At 41.3% G+C, this 21,116-nt stretch overlaps 1 protein-coding gene across 1 annotated transcript in view; it reads left to right on the top strand.

The window, feature by feature from the left end:
* Window positions 1-21,116, top strand: part of BABAM2 (BRISC and BRCA1 A complex member 2) — a 127,711-nt gene that overhangs the window by 93,765 nt on the left and 12,830 nt on the right. The window contains exon 11 of the mRNA XM_081905417.1: window positions 11,800-11,953. Within this exon, the coding sequence (XP_081761543.1) occupies window positions 11,800-11,953 (154 nt within the window). The remainder of the gene's footprint in view (window positions 1-11,799; window positions 11,954-21,116) is intronic.

The raw sequence follows: 21,116 nt of genomic DNA, 5'->3' as shown, positions 1-21,116 counted from the left end.
TTGTTTAGGGATTTTTGTTGCTGTTGTTGATATTAGCTTTCTGCATCTTTATTTTTAGATTTTATAATATATGTGGAAGTTACTCATTTGGTTGTGTACTTTTTATGTGTTTAATTGTGGTTTATGGCTGCTTTTGTGATGTCTGTAATGTCATTTTTTCTTGTTGTAAGTCGCCTTGAGCATGGTTTTAACTGTGGAAAGGCGACATACAAATAAAATGATGTACAGTCATACCTTGGGTTGTGAACGCTGCGGGTTCCGCATTTTCAGTTTACGGACTGCGCCGAACCCAGAAGTACCAGAATGGGTTACTTCTGGGTTTCGGTGCTCGCACATGCGCAGAAGCACTGAATCGTGTCACGTGCATGCACAGATGCAGCACTGTGGGTTGTGGATGTGCCTCTCACACGGATCATGTTTGCAACCCGAGGTTCCACTATATGTATGTAAGACATATATAAAATATGGGAAGCAAGCTTTTGTGTCACACTGAAAGCTGCTTCCAGAAACATCTCTGAAGCAGTATTAAATTTAATACTGTTAAGGTTATGGTGTTAAAGCTATGGTTTTCCCAGTAGTGATGTATGGAAGTGAGAGCTGGACCATAAAGAAGGCTGATGGCCAAAGAATTGGTGCTTTTGAATTATGGTGCTGAAGGAGACTCTTGGGAGTCCCATGGACTGCAAGAAGATCAAACCTATCTATTCTTAAGGAAATCAGCCCTGAGTGCTCACTGGAAAGACAGGTCCTGAAGCTGAGGCTCCAATACTTTGGCCACCTCACGAGAAGAGAAGACTCCCTGGAAAAGACTCTGATGTTGGGAAAGATGGAAGGCACAAGGAGAAGGGGATGACAGAGGACAAGATGGTTGGACAGTGTTCTTGAAGCTACCAGTATGAGTCTGACCAAACTGCGGGAGGCAGTGGAAGACAGGAGTGCCTGGCGTGCTCTGGTCCATGGGGTCACGAAGAGTCGGACACAACTAAACGACTAAACAACAACAAGGTTACGGTAAATGACTAAACAAAGGATGGAGAAGCTCTGCACTGACACATGCAGTATACTAGATCAGTACTTGATGAGGTGGGACCCACCTCAAACCCCAACCTACAACCTGGAACCTTTTCTGAGAATCCATTCAGTGGGGTAGAGTGGAGCTCAGCCTTAAAGGGGTGGAGCTGATCCTCCCCACAAAGCAAAAATGGCAGTGGCTGTATAACCTCTGATCCCTATCTTATCTGTTGGGGGGGAAGCCTCCTGACAATTTAATGTGTATTCTTCCCACCCCCCAAAAAAGTGAGTTCGTGTTGCTGCTTATTTATCCTAATTCAGGGTCAGCTTGGGCAGAATGGGTTGCTTTTCCTCCCTCTCCCAGCAATCTGCAAAAATCACTTCTTATCTATCCTCTGAGGAACAGCATATATCTAGGCAAGTATAGAACAAATAGTTCCTGGGGGTGGCTGCTGCTCATGGGAGGAGGGGAATTACTTTAGGCAGTGAGTGTTTAGAGTTTCTGCCAGCTGCCTGCAACTCTGATGTGTCCAAACTCTACAAAAACAAGAAAGTGAGCAGCAGCTTGGTCAGGCTTGGAGGGAACAGAATTATACCCCATGTTCCCTGCTGGGGCTGGTCTGACTCCATGCGGAGAGGCAGGGCCCCTGTCTACCTGGAGCTCAAGCATGCCCATATCTCAATAGAGTGTATTCCTACCATTGTAGCTTCTTGCAAGAAAGGTCAACCTGTGGATCCATTTCAGTGCTATCAATTTGGATTGAAGGGTTTTGTCATGATGAATTTCCAGTGCTCATGTGCCCACTGGGTATGCATCAGCATTCACTTGTCCTAAAAGTCTAAATTGATCTTGATATTTAATACAAAAGTCCAAATTGATTGGCATATTTGGACTTTTGTATTTGACATTGCATGTATCCAGTTCTGGGCACCACAGTTTAAAATGGCTGCTGATCAGCTGGAATGTGTGCAGAGAAGGGCAACCAAGATCATCAAGGGTTTGGAAACCAAGCCTTATGAGGAATGGTTGAAGGAGCTGGGTATGTTTTGTCTGGAAAAGAGGAAACTGAGAAGAGATTTGATAGTCCTGTTCAGATATCTTAAGGGATGTCACATGGAAGTGGGAGTATGCTTGTTTTCTCCTGCTCTGGAGGGTAGGACCTGAAAGAAAGGAGATTCCAACTTTCTGACCGTAAGACCTGTATGACACTGTCTCCCTCAGGAGAGTGTGGACTCTCCTTTCTTGGAGGTTTTTAAGCAGAGGTTGGGTGACCATCTGTCATGGAAGCTTTAATTGAGATTCTTGCATCACAGGGTATTGGACTAGATGGTCTTTGGGGTCCCTTCCAATTTTATGATTCTATAATTTGGTTACCAAGCAATAGATCATCTTTCTTAACGTCAAGATGCATAATGAATGAGTTTCCTTTGCTGGCTTTTTGTTCTGCATACAGAAAAATGAGGTACAGAAATTGTTGAAACCTTAATTAGAATAGGAAATACAGGAGCAGGTAAAGCACAACATACAGCTGTTAATTATATCTAAATACACTAGAGTCAGCTTCATCTTGGTCAGTGTGCATTTAAAAATATTGGCATGTTTCTTCTGTCAATAACATGTGAGCCCTAAAATACTGGCCAGATTCCAATCCAGGTAATTATATTTGGCTGACCTATATTCCCCATTTAGCCTTAATGGAATGTTGTTCCTGTTTCCCTTTTTTTCCTTTAAAATTAAATATGAGTTTATAGTGTTGAAGACTCAAGAAGGCTACTAAATATGGATGAAGAGAGGACAGTTGATTGAGAAATATTGATTCTTGCTCATCCTGTCCTTGATTCACATCTACAAGTATATTAAATTGCACTAGTCCAATTTTTCTTATGGGTTTTCATGGAAAGTAAGTAACTAAGGGATACAGAAGGCTTGTAGGAGCTTTGCCAACTATAAAACGCTGTTCCAGATGTTACTTGAGTCAGCTGAAGTTTTCAAAGTAAATAATACAAAGCCAAAAAATGGCACTTCAGATGCCATTAAAAAGGTTAACTCCTTTTTTCAGGCAACTTCCCATGGCATAGATCTGTGGTTCCCAGTTCAGGGTCAGGGGACCCCTGGGGGTCCACAGAACACACCTGGGGGTCCGTGGCAACATCTCCTGCCAGAGGCTCACTTACCTTGTTAATTGCACAGTGAAAGCCACAATGATGATCCACAGATCACCCAGCCTCTGCTCCCAACGAGGGCCTGCTGTGTTTCAAACATAACCAGGATCCAGCACTTGGCATTGGGCTATTGCATACTGATTCTTGGGAAATGTTGACTTCTTTCCCAATTAAAGAGAGCTTTGATTAAAAAAACAAAAATCTAGAGTGTTGTTAGTAGTGGCTGCTGAACAGGTGCTCATGGTACAGATGTAATGAATGAATACACTTAAATTTTTTGTAAGGGAATTCTTGACTATTATTCTTTCTTCTGTTGGTTAGCCCTGTGCCATAGGGCAGAATGTGCAGGCCATAGCTCAGTGGCAGAGCATCTGCTTTGTATGCAGAAGACCCCTGGTTTAATCACTGGCATTTCCAGGTGGGGCTGGGTATCTTTCTGAATCCTTGCCATATTTCCCTTCCAGTCACTGCAGACAGTACTGAGCCTTATGGACCACTGTGTTGGCTTTTTGCAGTATAGTAGCGCTGCAGAGAGCTTGCTGGGGAGACCATGCATTAAAAAGAAAGGGACTCAAAAATAACTTAAACAAGGTTTTAATTACAAAAACAAAAACTCCTTATACACTAAATACATTAACAACAAACCAGACCCAACCACCAACCCATCCCCCAGGGTAATGGGAAAGCTAGGTGCTGCTCCTTATATACTACACCCAAATGCTGACACACCTTAATCAATGCAACTCAGCAGCACCTGCTGTGTTTCACAGCTGTAAAGCTGGGTCTCATTATCTTGCTCTGGCCCTTGCTCTGGCCCCTTAAAGACATACACATCAAGTGGAACAATGATGAACCTTTACATTTAAAGAAACCATTCAACACACTGATCCGACTTGGTGCAAGGCAACTTCCTATGTTCCTTTGTAGGGCAGAGATTCTCAAGTGTCTTTTTGTGCACCCCATCTTTCTGAAGTCACGTTCCATAGCATCTGGTGTCATCGTAATCAAACGTTTAAAAGTCAGAATTAAAAGTATGATATTTAAATATAAAAGCTTCTGTACATCAGAGGAAGTATAACAATACCAGGCCTTGTTGTGTTCTTCAAAACATATATAGGGATCACTAGATAGTGATAATTAAGGTTCCAGGCATTTTAACTTCTGGACCCAGCACAGATTTAGCCAACAGTTTGTTTCTTCAAAACATGGGATAAATGTTACAATATACTTGAATGTACTTTTATGATAGCTGTACTCCACTAGGCATTCTTAAGGGTACCTTTCTAAGTACACTGTGTGATAAGCAAGTCCTGCTGAACTCAGTATAACTTCATTCCAAGTAATCATTTGTAGAACTGAGCCATTCAACCTCTTTCCATACCACAAAAGTGAATTGAACTCATTTGCTATGTGTTGAACTGTCAAGGGTGTTTGTTTGCCGTACAGCAATTTATTTATGAATTAATAGGTAACTAATCTACTGGGAGGGTCTTAGTCAAATATAGGTTTAGTAGAAAGATAAAGCCAAACAGTATTTTTTTATGTTCTTACTATATGTTTACCTTTAATGAAGTTACTTTATCTTTCGCTTAGGATTTATAAACATGGGAGACAAGCCCAGTGTATAGAAGGAGGTTGAAAATATGAATAGAGCCATTGTAATAGAAAGCAATGCATTGCCGGGTCACCTACAGTTAGACAATTATTAACACACTGGACCCCTATATTTCTCTGCTTCCTTTCTTTTGGTTTTGTTTGCTTGGTTGCAACATACCACAGGGTTTCCAATGCAAACAGTTTTTGTTGTTTCTGTCTTCTTTGTAACATGCACGCTGCTTCTTCTGTCATGCAGTTCTAGGTTAGCTTCAAGCAAAGCAATGCCAATATGGAGCATTCCTTAGAGCCATCTGCATCAGTGTATGCCTCATTGACTGACATTCTTGGTGTCCCGCCTGATTCATAATGTACTAAGCAAGCTCCTAAAATTCTGAACCCTAAAGGAATAATTCAGAGTAGATCAATGAATAACTAGGAACAGATAACTAGATGAAGTGCCAGGAAGCTGTTGTTTTATCGGCAGAATATCGTGGGAAACCTAATAAGGTCTTGCGGGCTTCAAAATAGTCATTGGCTTAAATACATAGCTATGTCTCACATTCTTACCAATGTGATAAATTATAATGGAGTAAAACCTGGGGTTGAGTCTTGCTGGCTGCCTACAGTCATTGAAACTCTTTAAAAGAGAGTTAAGTTGCTCCCACAGAAAGCAGAGATGGCCATCAACTTGGATGGCTTTAAAAGAGAATTAGTTAAATTCATGGTTATCAGTGACTACTAGTAATGGTGGCTGTGTTCAGGGGCTTAGCATCTGCGATTACCTCCAGAGGTGCATGCACACACTGGGGTGGGAGGCACCGCTGGGTGGATGAGTGCCACCAGAGCCCCCTGCTTCTGATCCTGGGTCAGGCTTGATGGGGGGGTGGAACTGCCAGATCAGCATCGGTGAGGGGTAACACCGCTTCTCCGAAGCTTTGCAAGGCCAGCATTAGAAATGGGCAATGCCTGGGTCAGCAATCTCTTGTCTCTCTATTAGTTATGGAACTTCCCCAGTAGTAGGAATCACAGCTACCTTGCATGGGTTTCACATGAGCTTTCTGGTCCATTTCCCTTTCATTTTCATTTGTGAACCACCTTGTGATCTTTGGGTGAAGGGTGGCGTGCAAATTTAATAAGTAGTAATAATTTTCATAATCCCGTTCTGCCCCATTTCCGCATGTACATTTTGATCCGCATATTAGTTGGCAAGATGAGGGTCAGCTCAGTTCATGTTGTGATTCATAAAGATCAAATTTATCAAATATTGTTTATGTGCAGCAGAAGTTGTACGTGACCAAAGAATCGCAGCCTAACATCTTGGCAGCTTTTAAACATAACGGCTAAATGGAACTTGCATGTTCAAAAGTAGCATGCCCCCGAGTATCAGCTCTTTGGGTATGCAAACACAGAGCTCTATTTCTGTCATTCCCTTCTTGTGAGCTTGCCATAGGAATCTTGCTGTTTGGTGTTGGAAATAGGATGAAGGGCTATGCTGGCTTTTGGCTTGAACCATTTTTTTGCCCCTGATCAGTCATTGTACTGTTTTATTGTTGTTAGCTGCCCTGAGCTCGGCTTCAGCTGGGGAGGGCGGGATATAAATAAAATTATTAATTATTATTATTATTATTAGTAGTATTATTATTATTATCCCTACTGGAGTAAGGTTTTCACAATACTTCTGTAGCAGGAGTGGGGAAACTCCAGCCTATGGGCCATTGTTGGCCAGCTAGGGTGTCCAATTTGGCATGCAAGACCGTTTTCTCCTACTCCTGCTCACATGCCAATCAGCTGGCATCACTTGTGACATCAGCTTATTGGGGGGGGGGTTCCTTTGTGCGCTGGCTGCATGTGTACCAAGGATAAATCATGCTCAGTTGGCTATGCATACCTGTTCCATGCATAGCCAAACCGGTCCCACCCAGTCCAAGCAAGCAGTCAGTCAATTTTTTGCAGGTATTGGCTGAGAAGAGGGACTTTTTGGTCTCGTAGCAGATGCTTTCAAAATGCCAGCTTCTCCGCCACTCCATCAGCTGATGGAGATGGGAGCAAGAAGTGCTTTGCTAGCCAGGTACAGAGCATTGGGCCAGCAATGCCCCTTATGCTACAGTTCCCAAGCGCCAAACAGCTGTTTGGGTGTCAGACACTTGGGAGCCCTGAATATAGGATTTTGACACATGCATGAGACAACCCACCTGTTAATCATGTGGTCCATGGCACAAATGGCATCATTTGATTGACAGGTGGGTTGTTTCACCAATCTGTGAAAGTCCACCTGCAGGGTGGGCCCAAAAAAATTCCTCACCCTTATTCTATAGCTAATTAATTTAAGAAGCTGCAATATACCAAAGTGAGAAATTTGAAATACTCATCTTTTGATCCTGTGGTCCCCTCTGTAAGGCAAAAAGTATTGGATTTGAGTCTAGCTGCTTTTGTTCAATACTGCTGGCAAGAATTTTAATTTTTGTACCACACTCTTATTAAAGAAACAAAAATTGCAGCAGCAAGAGTTGTTGCCATTTTGAACTGGTGGGCATGTCCCCCAACGCCAGTGGGCCACTTGTCAGTTGCCTGATTTCATCATAACATCAAATGAGCTGTTTACCTTTGCCCCTGCAGTTTGACATCAAGCTGTGTGGACAAAGAATGTGTTTTTCTGCGGAGCCTGCCTTAGGCGCCAGTCAACTGATCAGCACTTCAGTTCCAGTAGTGCCAGTCAACAAAGCATTTGATGACAAATGGGTCCCTCTGCACCTCATATTTGACATCAGAGAACACTGGAAGTTGTGCAAAGGGAACTGAATCTGACCAGCAGGTTGCTTCTTATCTCCCCTACACACACACACACACACACACACACACACACACAGACACACACATATACACACACCACCCATGGGCCAAATTTGAGAGATGCACAGCACTTTGCAGCACCAACAACCATCTCATCAGTGGAGCTTCAGTTCATTGCATTGTTATTTTCAGTCAGCTGATCTTCGGTACTTCAGAAGCCAAGTGTGAAGCACTTCTTTAGCTCTATAAATCAACTGATCATTAGGACTTCCGAAGAATTGCATGCTGGCTTTAGAATCCATGACAATCTGCTGATTGTCAAAACAAAAAAATTCCTTCCAGTAGCACCTTAAAGACCAACTAAGTTAGTTCTTGGTATGAGCTTTCGTGTGCATGCACACTTCTTCAGATACACACACGAAAGCTCATACCATGCACACGAAAGCTCATACCAAGAACTAACTTAGTTGGTCTTTAAGGTGGTACTGGAAGGAATTTTTTTGTTTTGACTATGGCAGACCAACACGGCTACCTATCTGTAACTGTAATCTGCTGATTGGTACTTCAGAAGCCCCTTTTGGCCCAGCTAGCTTAAATGAAGAGGCCTGGCGGGCCTAATTAGATCCATGGGCTGGAGGTTCCTTAAAATTAATTATTGTGAAGCTTTGTGGCTTGTAATAGACTTTGTGGAAATATTCCTCGAAAAGCACTTATATTCTTGGGGTCAAATAAATCTCATGTCTTCCACTGACACATTTTTCCTTTTTATTTTTAGCATGGTGACAGAATTATACCTTCCTGACTAGATATCACTGTTTAACAACACAAGTTGTGCAAACGTGTTAGATGAAGTGACTCATATGTATGAAGTTATTTTTAGACTTTTAATTTGTGCTATACAGAATGTAACGGGGGGAGATGGTATACAGCTAGAGCCCTTTATTATGGCTTACAGAGCTCGTGAACTCATCATGCCTTTAAAAGATGACTAAGCAAGGGGTCTGTTAGCACTTCCAGGAATTTACAGACATGACTCATGCATCTATTGTCTACAGACATAGCACCAAGGTATCTGTGAGTCAACTTGTTTGGAAATAGTATTTGCAGCACTTGACATGAATGCTAACATACTTTTTATCTATAAAACATGAAAAAAACACTTAAGCATGGTTTTGCAAAGTTCAGATTCTCAAGCCAAATTCAGGCAGTCTTTGGGCATGTAGCAAGCTGTCTGAAATGTTTGCATATGCTGGTGTCAGCATTTTCTATCTTTATTAGAGCTGTTCCTTGATCTAATCTAGGATCGCCGGTAATTCTGCGTAGAAGCCTTGGGTTTATCTTTGCTCCCCCTTTTCTGTTGCAAAGCCTTGTCACTTCTCTATAGCAAAATCTCTCTTTCTCCTCTTGGTTGAAACTCAAGGTTTGTGCTCTAGTCATCTCCTGCCTTGTCTAATTCAACCTTATTTTGGAAGGAGAATTATGGCTAGAGGTGAGAGATGTGCCAAAGTTATTCTCATTCAGTCCAAATGATCCCTCTCCTCAGTTTTCTACAGTGTTCCCAGCTCCTTCCCACCATCTGGTAAAAAAACTCCTTGCTCTTACTGCTAAAGCCCTACACAGACTTGTCCCTGTCCCCTGTCCTCCACCCCATGACTTTCGTTCCTCAGACTCATATTGCCTCTGCTGCTCAAGTGTCCTGCTTTTTAAAGTTTTTCTGCCCTTCCTTTCTTGCGCACTGAATCCCCTCCTAGGACTACATCATTTTAACTCCCGATATTTGTTCAAAATCCCTCATCAGACTTCTCCAGTTAAGCTTTTTTCTATAATTTTTATGAAATTTTCTGTTTTACATTTTAGAATATTCATTTAAACAACCTTAAAATATCAATGACTTCTCTTCTTCTCTTTCCATGGTTCATTTTGCATAACATAAATCCCTGCATATTTTACATAAACTGAACCATTCAGTATTCCATTATTACATCCATCAAAGCTTATTTACACTGTTGAACTTATCTTAACGCTGCCAACGTTTTCAAGTGTACACAATTTCAATAAACATTTTCCAGTCTTCCTTAAATGTATGTTCTTCTTGTTCTCTTATTCTATGTGATATGTCCGCAAGCTGCACATATTCCATCAGTTTAAGTTACCATTCTTCTTTAGTTGGGACCTCGCTCGTTTTCCAACCTGTTAAGCCTTTAGCTGGTAACCTCAGCTGGTAAAAATTCCCATGTTATTCCAACCACTGCTGTCAGCTCATCGGCCCAGGCTTCTTGGGATGAGAGAGGTGTATTGGCTACCTGAGTTCTTGTTCTTGCTGGTTTAATTTATAACTGGAATGTTGTGTTTAGTTCCCTATTTTTGATTTTATTGCTTCGTTTTGTTTTGAATTTATGTCTTTCTGCCCTAGGACCTTTGGGCAAAGGGCCAAGGTTAATTATTTTTAAGAAATAATAAGGAGTGTCTGTGCATATCTTCCCCTGTCCCCCTTGCTTTTCCTTTCCCTCTCCTCCTCCTGTTGGACTTCCTATAGATGAAATGTAGGCTGTTTCAGATTTGGTGGTATGAGAGTCAGTGTGGAGTAGTAACTAGAATGTTGAATTAGAACTGAGACAGACATGGTTCAGATCCCTGCTCAGCCATGCTTCTCACTGTGTTACTTTGGCCTGTGTCTACATCTTGGCCTATGGCTGGTTGTGAGGATGCAGGTTGCGGGGACAAAACATCTATTCTACCTCAAACTCTTTGGAAGGAAGGCAGAATACAAATGTAATGAAATAAATACATACCTGTATGTATGTATGTATGTATGTATGTATGTATGTATGTTTAAATAAATACATTCCAAGGCCACTGCTTGAACTTTTCCATTTTGTATCTAGTTATATTGATCTTTTATAGTTCATGTGGGACGAGTTCTCGTCTTCAGAGGGGGGTCATGAATACAGGGAGCAAGGGGAAACTTCTGTAAGAAATTGGAAAATCAGCTGGGACTAAGAAGTGAAATTGTTCACAGGAGATTTGGGGTCAGGAGAAGCTGCACGTTAAGGAGGAATTATAGAAGTGCAAATGTACTATGGTCAAGAAAGCTGAGAAGGCATGGGGGTCAACTTGATCATGAACATTGATTCAATAACTGGACATAATAGAACCTTGGTGGGGGTTTTTAGTTAACTGGAAGAAGCCTTTTCTTCCCTTTTCTTCTGAAACAGTCCTGTGGTTGGGGTGGGTGGGGGATTCAGCAATCACTGAAAGACTAATCACCACAAATGAAAGCTTTTCTGAATTGACAGTCATGTCTCTATTATGCTTTTAAACATGACTTCAGAACTATATACTTTGCTCTTAAAACAAAGCTTTTGACTTACTTAATAAGAGGAAAACTGCTATTAGTGCCTTTCTCAGTAAGTCAGAGGTTTTAAAAATCTAGATAATGGGGAAACTTAGGATTCTTGAGTAAAAAGACAAATGAAACTAATACAACAGATACTGTTAACTTTCTTCACTGAAGTTTTATTATCCTCTCTCACTGCTTTATACCACTTGCACAAAGAAATTTTGCTTTTAAAAGAAACCTGATGCTTGAGGGAAAAGTAATTTAAAATAACAACCAAACACATAAAGGAAATGGAATTTAAATACAAAGCGCAAACAACAAAGAACAGAATCATAGAATTATAGAGTCGGAAGGGATCACAAGGGTTATCTAGTCCAACGCTATGCAATGCAAGAATATAAACTAGATCATACAAGGCAGGTGGCCATCCAGCCTCTGCTTAAAAGCCTCCAGGGAAGGAGAGCATTTGTGGCCCCCACCTAGAGCTTATAAAACAATTTGAAACAATATTAAAAAATTCCTTCCAGTAGCCCCTTAGAGACCAACTAAGTTTGTTATTGGTATGAGCTTTCGCGTACATGCACACTTCTTCAGATACTTTTGTGCATGCACACGAAAGCTCATACCAATAACAAACTTAGTTGTTCTCTAAGTTGCCACTGGAAGGAATTTTTAAATTTTGTTTCGACTATGGCAGACTAACATGGTTACCTACCTGTAACTAAAACAATTTGAGTTTGTTGAGTGAAAGGAAGCTTTACATTGTAATTATGTTAAAGTTTTGCTGTGGATGTTACACTGATAAGTTTAGAAGTTTCTTAATCTGTGTGTCAAATGAGGAAGATGAAAGCAAGAAAGAACAAAATCCCTTAACCCTTCGTCTTTTTCTTTCCTTGCAGTTGACCTTCCACTCTATTTTCCTCGGGACCAGCCAACATTAACGTTTCAGTCTGTCTATCACTTCACTAACAGTGGGGAGCTGTATTCGCAAGCCCAGAAAAACTACCCCTACAGTCCACGTTGGGATGGCAATGAGATGGCCAAAAGAGCAAAGTAAGTCATCTCTCTTTCTATGAGGTAGTTCTGCAAGAGACTATACATGTAGTTTGCTTTCTGTTTGAACTGGCTAACCGCCTCTGAAATGTGATTAGGGGAAAGTGAGGCGAATGGCGCCTAAGCTAAGATAAGCCTAAGCCTAAGCCTAAGCCTAAATTTCTTACATGCAGATACGCTCTGCTCCATTCACTTTCTTCCCTCCAGACCTTTTCATTACTGCCAAACTTTAGCTCCTTCTCCTTTTAGCTCCCCTCCCTATCACATGACCTTCCAATTCTCAGGTGTCCCCCTTAAATGAAGTGCAAATTTGTTAAGTACATCCCAGGGCAGCTCCCAACATGAAAATGATAAACATAAAAATGGGTTTTTCATCTCTGTCCGGCCATATTCTCCTCGAGTCCTCCAGTTGTTGACTCTGCCATTCATTGCCCTCAGCTCCTTGAAATACTAAGGAGCCAACATGACTCAGTGACTTGCTGACAGACATGTCAATGTGACCATATTGGTAGTATGAGTAATCTCCCAATTTCTGGCAGGACCACTGGACAGATCTGTGGGAAATTCCCCCAGGGACATTAGGAAGCTATCTGGCTCCATACATCTCCAGTGGTAGATGTTTCCGTTGGCCCCATACCCTGCAGCCTACAGCCCAAGCCTGATTAGAGGGTCATATATCCATGACAGCAGTCTTTGTCAGCTCCCCCACCAAACACTAGTACAGAAAAGCAGGTCTAAAGTGTGTCCTGCCGCATGCATTTTGCCAGATATAATCTGAGACAGACCCATGGTTTTCATGGCAGTGATGAAATTTTGAGCTGGTCCTAATAAGGTTGCCTCAGCATGTATGTTGAAATCCCCTGAAACTATAGCCTTGGGGTTCTCCACACCACCTCCATCAGCTCAAGTAGGCATGTAATTGTTACTTTCAGCAATTTTCTTATTCTGAAACCTGTAGTGGGATTATACAATTGTATTTATCCATTTTATTGTGGCAATATTGAGCAGATCTACATCGTTAAGCCACTCTTTGTTTTGTTTCACTTTACATTAAGGGCCAAAGTATTTGAAGTAAAATGAATGGAAGAGTTGAGATTGGGAGATAGTTGGCCATTTTGGCCGCATCTAAAGATGCTTTTTTAAGAAGCAGTTTAATAACCACCTCTTTCAGCAGGTCTGGGAAGGCTCCCTCACAGAGGGAAGCATTCACCACCCTGCAGAGCCCATCGCCCAGCCCTTCCCGGCATGCTTTTATTAGCCAGGATGGGCAAGGATCAGGGAGACAGGTGATCGGTTTCACTCGTCCGAGCAGCCTGTCCGCATCCTCAGAGGTAATAGATTGGAATTGATTCCATGCAACTCGACTAGACAGGAGTCTAGCACTCTCCCGCCCCAGCCCTGCTCCCACTGTGGAGTCTACCTCTTTTCAATTCTGAGTGACTTTATCTGCAAAACTTTGCAAAATCATTACAGGAGATCTTGGGGTCTTTACCAGTCCCCGATGGCAAAAGTGATTCTGTTAAATTGTGAACCACCTAAAAGAGTCTCCTGGGGATGTGAAGAAAGTCCTCTTCATCATTGCTATCGCCACTTGGTAGGCTCGATATTGACCTCCAACCCGTGTCTGGTCCGATTCAAAATGAGTTCTCCACCACTGGCACTCTAGCCATCTCAGCGACTGTTTCAGCGCCCTCAGCTCCGGGAGAAACCATGGGGCTGACCGGGCTTCATGCAATTAGAGAGGGCACTTCAGAGCCAGAGCCCTGGTTAACTCTGCATTCCAGTGGGCCACCAGGGAATCAGCTGAAAGGCCATCAACATGGGATAAAACATCCCTTACCACCCTCTGGAAACTGTTTGGATCCATTAAGGGGGGGGGCGGACCATCCAAATCAGTCCCACCTCCCTGCAGAGGGGAAGGGTCACAGAGAAGTCCAGTTGCACCAGGAAGTGATCTGACCATGGCACTTCTTTTGTTTCACTTTTACTGAGTGTCAGATCACCCACATCAATAGAGGTGAACACCAGGTCTAAGTCGTGTCCGCGACTATGGGCCAAACTTATTCAGGGACAGCCCCATGGAGGCCGTGTTTTCCACGGTCCGGATCAGCCCCTTGTAGGTGCTTTCTATTGACTTGTCAAATTGCAAAAATGTTGAAACAGCAACATGTTAGAGATCAGCAAGTTGCAAAAATAAAATAGGTTTGATCACTCCTTGAAATATAGCAGAAAGCACCGTTCGGTTTAGTTTAGTTGTGATTAATGGATGAATATGCTAGTACCATTGTATAAACTCAGCAAAATAGAAATGTTTTCGTTACATGTTGATTGCTACATGTAATTAGTGCATTCTCTGTGGGGCTCCATTGCATTTGATCCAGAAACTATAGTTGGTGCAGAATGCAGTTGGGGTGTTACTGGGTTGTTGTTTTTATTTTGATCATATATATTGTGGTTTTTATGTTGATCTTTTCTGTGAACTGCCCAGAGATCTCTGGGTATAGGGTGGTATATAAATCCAATCAATCAATCAATCAATCAATCAATAATAATGCTGCACAGTTGCGGTCAGGAGGGAGACCCTGCCAGTATATAACATCTTGCTCAGATGTTGCCGATTTGCTACCAGGCCAAGTTCAAGTTGTTAATATTAGCACATAAAGCCCTTAAGAGCTTGGAATCAGTTTACTTGTGGGGTCATCTTAATCCATATATGCCCACTTGACCGCCTTGATCTGCAGAACTGGCATTATGGCAGGTGTTGCGTAATACTCACTCCGCACTGGTAAAAAATTCAATCTTTTAGTCTGGCAGCACCTGCACTTTGGAACTCCCTGCTGATTGACATCAGGCAGGAGCCTTTGCTGTACTCTTATCAGCACCTGCTTAAAACATTTTCATTTAGTCAAGCCTGCCCAGACAAACAGAATTTACATGTGTTTTATTTCTTTTTAACTACTGCTGATTTCAGTCATATTTTGAATGTTTAAATACCTGTTTTTAACTGGTTTTTTAAAATCAATTTTGATTTGTTATATATTTTTTGCAACCCACTTAAGAGGGCATTTTGTTTGTTTTGCTTTTACAGTCAAGCAGTATATAATTTTGTTAATAAAGGAATAATTTTTGCCAGGGGAATATAAAGAACTATAATTCTGCCCTCAGTTAAGTCTGTGATCAGTGACATGATTGATTTAAATTAATCTAAGGATGAATAAAGTGACTGGTAGAAGTGCCACCAGATAATTAAGGGGCTTCTCACTTCATGTTTTGCTTTATTTTGAAGCATGTGGGCTGGTCGTGATTGCATGAAGGTATAGATTACAGTTCAGGGTGAGCACATGGAAATCTGAAAGCACCCTAGGAAGGGAATGAGATTCCTTGTCATTGTGAACAAAGGCTGTCAATTTAAGGTGACATCCTTGAACTTGTGAAACAGCTTCAGCTATGGAAACACATATTCAGTAATATGTGAAGGGAACTGTACACCTGAATTTGCTTCACTGTTGAAGGCGACCAGGTTCTGAATTCAGGCTGGCTGATTATTCTGTTTCGCTTTTTGCTTATTGTTACGTAGTTATGGAATAGACCTTAAAATACCTCTCACATAGGAGTTCAGTATACAGCATTTTTAACTATCTGCAGTGGTGAATTGCAGCATAGTTAACCAGTGTGGTTGAGAATTTGTACTTTTATAAAATACAGAAATGTCAAATAGTACCTGTCCTTATGGTGATATACTGCAGTGGGAATTTTTAAAGACATTGATCCTTCATGGGAGGTGCTGCCAGTTTAAACATGCCTACCTTTTATTGTCTTGTTGGGTGTGTCCTTATTATCTTGCCCTTCCAGGGTTCTGGCATGGGTGTTACTCAGAAGATCAAGAGAAGCAGTTATAAATCAATATCATCTCTCACAAAATATTACGCAGCATAGACAGGTGTAGTAGTATAAGAATTTGCAGAGGTCACTGTAAATTCTTATTATAAGACCTTTTTAAAAAATGAACAAGTTAAAATTCAGTGCCTTCACAATTTCTTCAAAAGTTTGGGGAAGACATCATAAAAGAAGATCATTTTGTATTCCCTCCTTTTCACTGCTTCTGGTTGTGCTCTCTGCCCTGACCATTGGACGGACAAAGCTGTTCGTATAATCAAGCAATAGCCTTCAAATGTGAGGTCAGTGGTATGTTCCTCCTAATACCATCGGCTGGAGGTTGAGACCAAACATTTTTGCCTTCAAATGTGGGTTTCCCAGAGGCATCTCTCCAACTACTGTTGGAATCAGGACTAGATCCTGGACTGGGTGGACCTTTGATCTGATCCAACACGGTTATTCTTATGCCAGGATTTAAGACAGTAAGGCTATGCACAAAATAATCCAATTCATGATTGCAAGGAACCAAGCCCTGCTTGTTAGTCTTGATATTCAGAGGTTGGGTTTATTCTGTTAAGTCCCTCGTTAGGAACTTGAATGTTCATTTTTAGCTTTCATTGTGCATTAAAGTCATATGGGGAACATTTTCATTTAAGAACCTTGGAATCTTTTTTCAGGTTTTCTATTTTTTTCATAAAAATTAGGAAACACCTATAAAATCTCTTGGTCAGGTTTCATTAGTAAAAAGAATACAAGTCAATGGTTGGGTTTTTTACAGGCTATTTTATCAACTTTTGTTATTTTATTTTAAGTGTCATTGTTGAGTGAAGTGGTTGAGTGGCGCCGTGGTCTAAACCACTGAGCCTCTTGGGCTTGCTGATCAGAAGGTTGGTGGTTCGAATCCACACAACGGGGTGAGCTCCCATTGCTCTGTCCCAGCTTCTGCCAACCTAGCAGTTTGAAAGCACACCAATGCAAGTAGATAAATAAGCCTGGAGAAGAGGAGGTTAAGGGGTGATATGATAGCTATGTTCAAATATATAAAACGATGTCACATAGAGGAGGGAGAAAGGTTGTTTTCTGCTGCTCCAGAGAAGCGGACACGGAGCAATGGATCCAAACTACAAGAAAGAAGATTCCACCTAAACATTAGGAAGAACTTCCTGACAGCAAGAGCTGTTCAACAGTGGAATTTGCTGCCAAGGAGTGTGGTGGAGTCTCCTTCTTTGGAGGTCTTTAAGCAGAGGCTTGACAACCATATGTCAGGAGTGCTCTGATGGTGTTTCCTGCTTGGCAGGGGGTTGGACTCGATGGCCCTTGTGGTCTCTTCCAACTCTATGATTCTATGAAATAGGTACCACTGCAGCAGGAAGGTAAACAGTGATTCCATGTGCTCTGGCTTCTGTCACGGTGTTCCATTGCACCAGAAGCAGTTTAATCATGCTGGCCACATGACCCGGAAAGCTGTCTGTGGACAAAAGCTGGCTCTGTCGGCCTGAAGCGAGATGAGTGCCGCATCCCATAGTCACCTTTGTCTGGACTCAACCATCCATGGGTCATTTACCTTTACCTTTTTTACTTTTTATGTTCAAAACACGCACCTTCTTTCTCTTTGCCTGTTTTCGTTTATAAATTCTCTCTACTTACGTGCCTCCAACTGATGAGTAATTTCTACACAAGCTTTCTCCATTTTTGCTCTTGCTTTTTATATACAAAGTGACTCCATATATTTCCCCTTGTAAAGCCTTTATTTGTGTCCCGAATTTACAAATGGGGACAACACACAGTCACATCGTCCTGAAAAATCTTGTTTCCTCTCTTAAAGAGATTTTTGAATTCTTAGTTTGAAAATAAATATCCACTCCTGAAATAAATATGTATGAATGCCAGTCTGCTGTAACAGCGGCATGATTTGAAACTGTTTGTTTCTCTGTCTTACCCAGTTTGAGTTGCTATCTTCTTTGAAGCCCGTATATAAATTTCCATGAGTATGAATGAAGTAGTATGGAGCAAAATGTAAATAGTAAACAGAACAACATGTGGGTCTTTTCTGCTTATCTATTTCTGTCCATATGCCTATTTGTGGTCAAGTCAAATTATTGAATAGGAGACTTTGTGGGGAGAAAATGTGAGTGCATTGGTAAGGTTGTGAGCTGGAGAAAGTTGAAGGAAGTTAAAGGAGAGACGACAAACTGCATTATAGGAGCAAAACAAGGAAGCGTGAGAAAGTAGCTAGGACCATTTTAAGGGTGGAGATAGTTATAGAAGAAGGTAGATTGCAATGGATTGACCCAGAAATTCACTCTGACTTTAATGACCTATAAGAAAAACAGAAGATTGGGGGAAAGAGGACATCTATAGATTAGCCGTCAAGAGTAGTTCTACTCTCACAACACAAAAGCTGCTTTTGCAGAAAAGGGGAATGCATGGAGACAGCTGCAGGCCAGTGTACTGAAACACACAGTTCATGGTAATCTATGGTGGGCATAAAATATATAGCTAATTGTGAACAACCAATGCTCCTATTCATGGTATAGATGTAAGCAGACCCAGGATTTTTGTTTCCATGGGAAAAAAATGTTATGTTTTTCTCTTCTTAAGTAGGCATTCATGTCTATGTAAACAGAACATACAGTCTCTCAGGCTGCAATTTTATGTAGGAATATTGTAAATAAAGCTTACTTGTTTGTGCACGTAATACTTAGCTATTGGAAGCATGCCGGATTAGTGTCTGTTCTCAGTTACGCTTTGTTCGGTTCCAGAAAAATCCCATGAGGCTTCAGGAAATGCAGGCGAGGCCTGGTGTTAGCCATGTTTCCATACCGTAGTCTAAATTCTAAAAAGTGCAAGTTAGGCATTTCCCACACATCTAGGCAAGGGCAGTTAAAATGTTTCAGCATCTTGTGAATCTTGTCCTTGTCTATGGGGGAGGGAAAATTCTAGCTCATTTGGGTGCAAAGAAGCTACATGTAGGGCAATACTTGGTTGACTCTGAATGAACCATTTCAGATACTTGAAAGTAAGATTTCTGTGGTTGGCAACTCCTTGCCCCTCCCCTTGATTAGAGAAGCAGGATAAATTATGCAAAACCACAAATATGGTTTATTTCAGACCTGGTATCCATATTCTGTATTGTTAGGCTACTGGAGCACCAGTGCCTTGGTAGGTTCTGCCATGCTGATGGTGCTTGCCCACCCTCTGATCCCCCAGTGACCACAGTTCACCTGGAAGCTACCATTTTCTTTCCACCGTGTCCAAATGCCAACTCAGTCTAGGGCATTGCAGATGGGGGGAAAGAGGGTTTTCAGGGGCAGCTGACATATGATTGTGACATATCTTATCCTGTCACCCCAAGTGGCATAGATGACAACATCCAGTGCATGCAGGAAAAAGAAAAGGTCAGGTGCCAAAAAGCTCCATTGCCACTCATTTCAGCTGCTACTCTTTGCAGTTTAAAGTTGAAGAAAAAAACGCTCTTCTGCCATGTTCCAGGCTATCCTTCTGGCAAACCTTAGGAAGGAACTCGGTGATGTGCACTTTTCAGAGGGCACTTTAAACCTGAAGCCAACAGGAGAGCTTCTTCTGTGAAAGTACCTGCCAACCACATTTTCTGTGAATATTTTTAGCGTTGGAAATAATATTTTAAATTTAAAACAAATTGTAAGGAGAAATTTTAACTCTGCTGAAATGACTTTTAATCAAATGGATTAATTAACTAAACACTGCAAATCTCATTAAAAGTATTGATAGTGAGATTTCATTCCTGGAGCTGGAAAGCAGAGTGGATTCTGGGAAAGAACCCTAAAGGTCCGCATTTACTTCCTTTGAGTTAATGAAGCCTACCCTCCTTAAATTTGCACACTTTAATTTCAAGGAATTGTTCACTAAATAAAATATATAGTTACCGATGGGATAAAATGCCAACATCCAGAAAGACGAAAGTAGAAGGAAGCGACATTTTAATCTAATATCACATAATGCTTTATTATTAAGATACTTAATGCATTATTAGCTTAACAGCTCTTGTAACAAAATCCCTTTTAATTAGATAGATGCTGTGGTAGAGACAAATAAAAAACCAGTGGACCAAAAACGAATGCAAATGATGGCCTGTAATGGAGGAGCAATCTATATTGCAGTGAAATCTGTGTATGTTCATGACGGTGGGTGGCATTACAGTAGTGTCTGGCTAGTTGAATCACATTTTTCATGTACATTTTGAAAAGTGTCGTCTTGGATAGCTGAGTGCAGCTCTTAAGACATGGTATGTTGGTTTCTGACAGGTGCCTGCCAGGGATCTTCAGTGCTGTCATGCATAATGTGGATTTCAGCCAAATTAGGAGGGTTGGGAAACTTATTTCTGGTCACTTCTCATTAAATCTTTGACTTTGGCAAAGGAAAAACAATGATTAAAGATGTAATGCCATGGTGGGAGATAAGCATATGCGAAATTCTTGACGGAATACAGGGTTTTCTAAATAACGAATATGTAGTATTGAAACATTCCATCTCAGCATTGTTGTATATAGCAAAATTTCAAGTATTAAATAAGGGATATAATTACATTTAAATTATTTTATTCAATGAAAGTATAGGATCTCTTATGACAGACAGTACATTTTTTTTTAAGTGTAGATTCCCCCCAATGCCCAGAAATGAGTACTCTTTAATTATGTAGTGATCTACATAGTGGAATTCATCAAAAAACAATTTCTGCTCTCCAGAATGTGAACTGAATATCTGGTGAGAGATATTTCTCTGCTATTTCCTTCTGTACCCTAAATATGTGTGTGGACACCTTGAAAATGAGCATGGATGCAGCATGCATCTTTTGGCCTGAAGGAAGAGGGAAAGAAATCCAAAAGAAGCTGAAGAATTGTTGCTAACTAACGTTGGTTTTAACTTGAGTATTCATCTATTGCAGTAGAATATGCTAAACTAGAATACTGCCATGCTAAATATTTGGTATATTTCATATGATCCAGTAGTAAAATACTTGAACAGCAGCAGTGCTTTGAGTGACTCCCATCTTCATAGAGAGTCTTTGAGTACAGTTGCCCAACTACCCATGGATCCACTGGAGAGTAATACCGTATTGGCCCGAATATAAGCCACACCTTTAAAATTGGAGGCGGGGGAAGAAAAAAAGAAAAATACAGTGGTACCTTGGGATGCGAACGGGATCCATTCCGGAGCCCCGTTCACATCCTGAACGCAATGTAAGCCACGGCGGTGCATCTGCGCATGCGCAGATCGCGTTTTGCCGCTTCTGTGCATGTGTGTGGCG

This window comes from Podarcis melisellensis, assembly GCF_964234715.1.
Source record: "Podarcis melisellensis genome assembly, chromosome: 3".
Classification (NCBI taxonomy): Eukaryota; Metazoa; Chordata; class Lepidosauria; order Squamata; family Lacertidae; genus Podarcis; species Podarcis melisellensis.
This window is presented reverse-complemented; position numbering and strand designations above follow the sequence as displayed.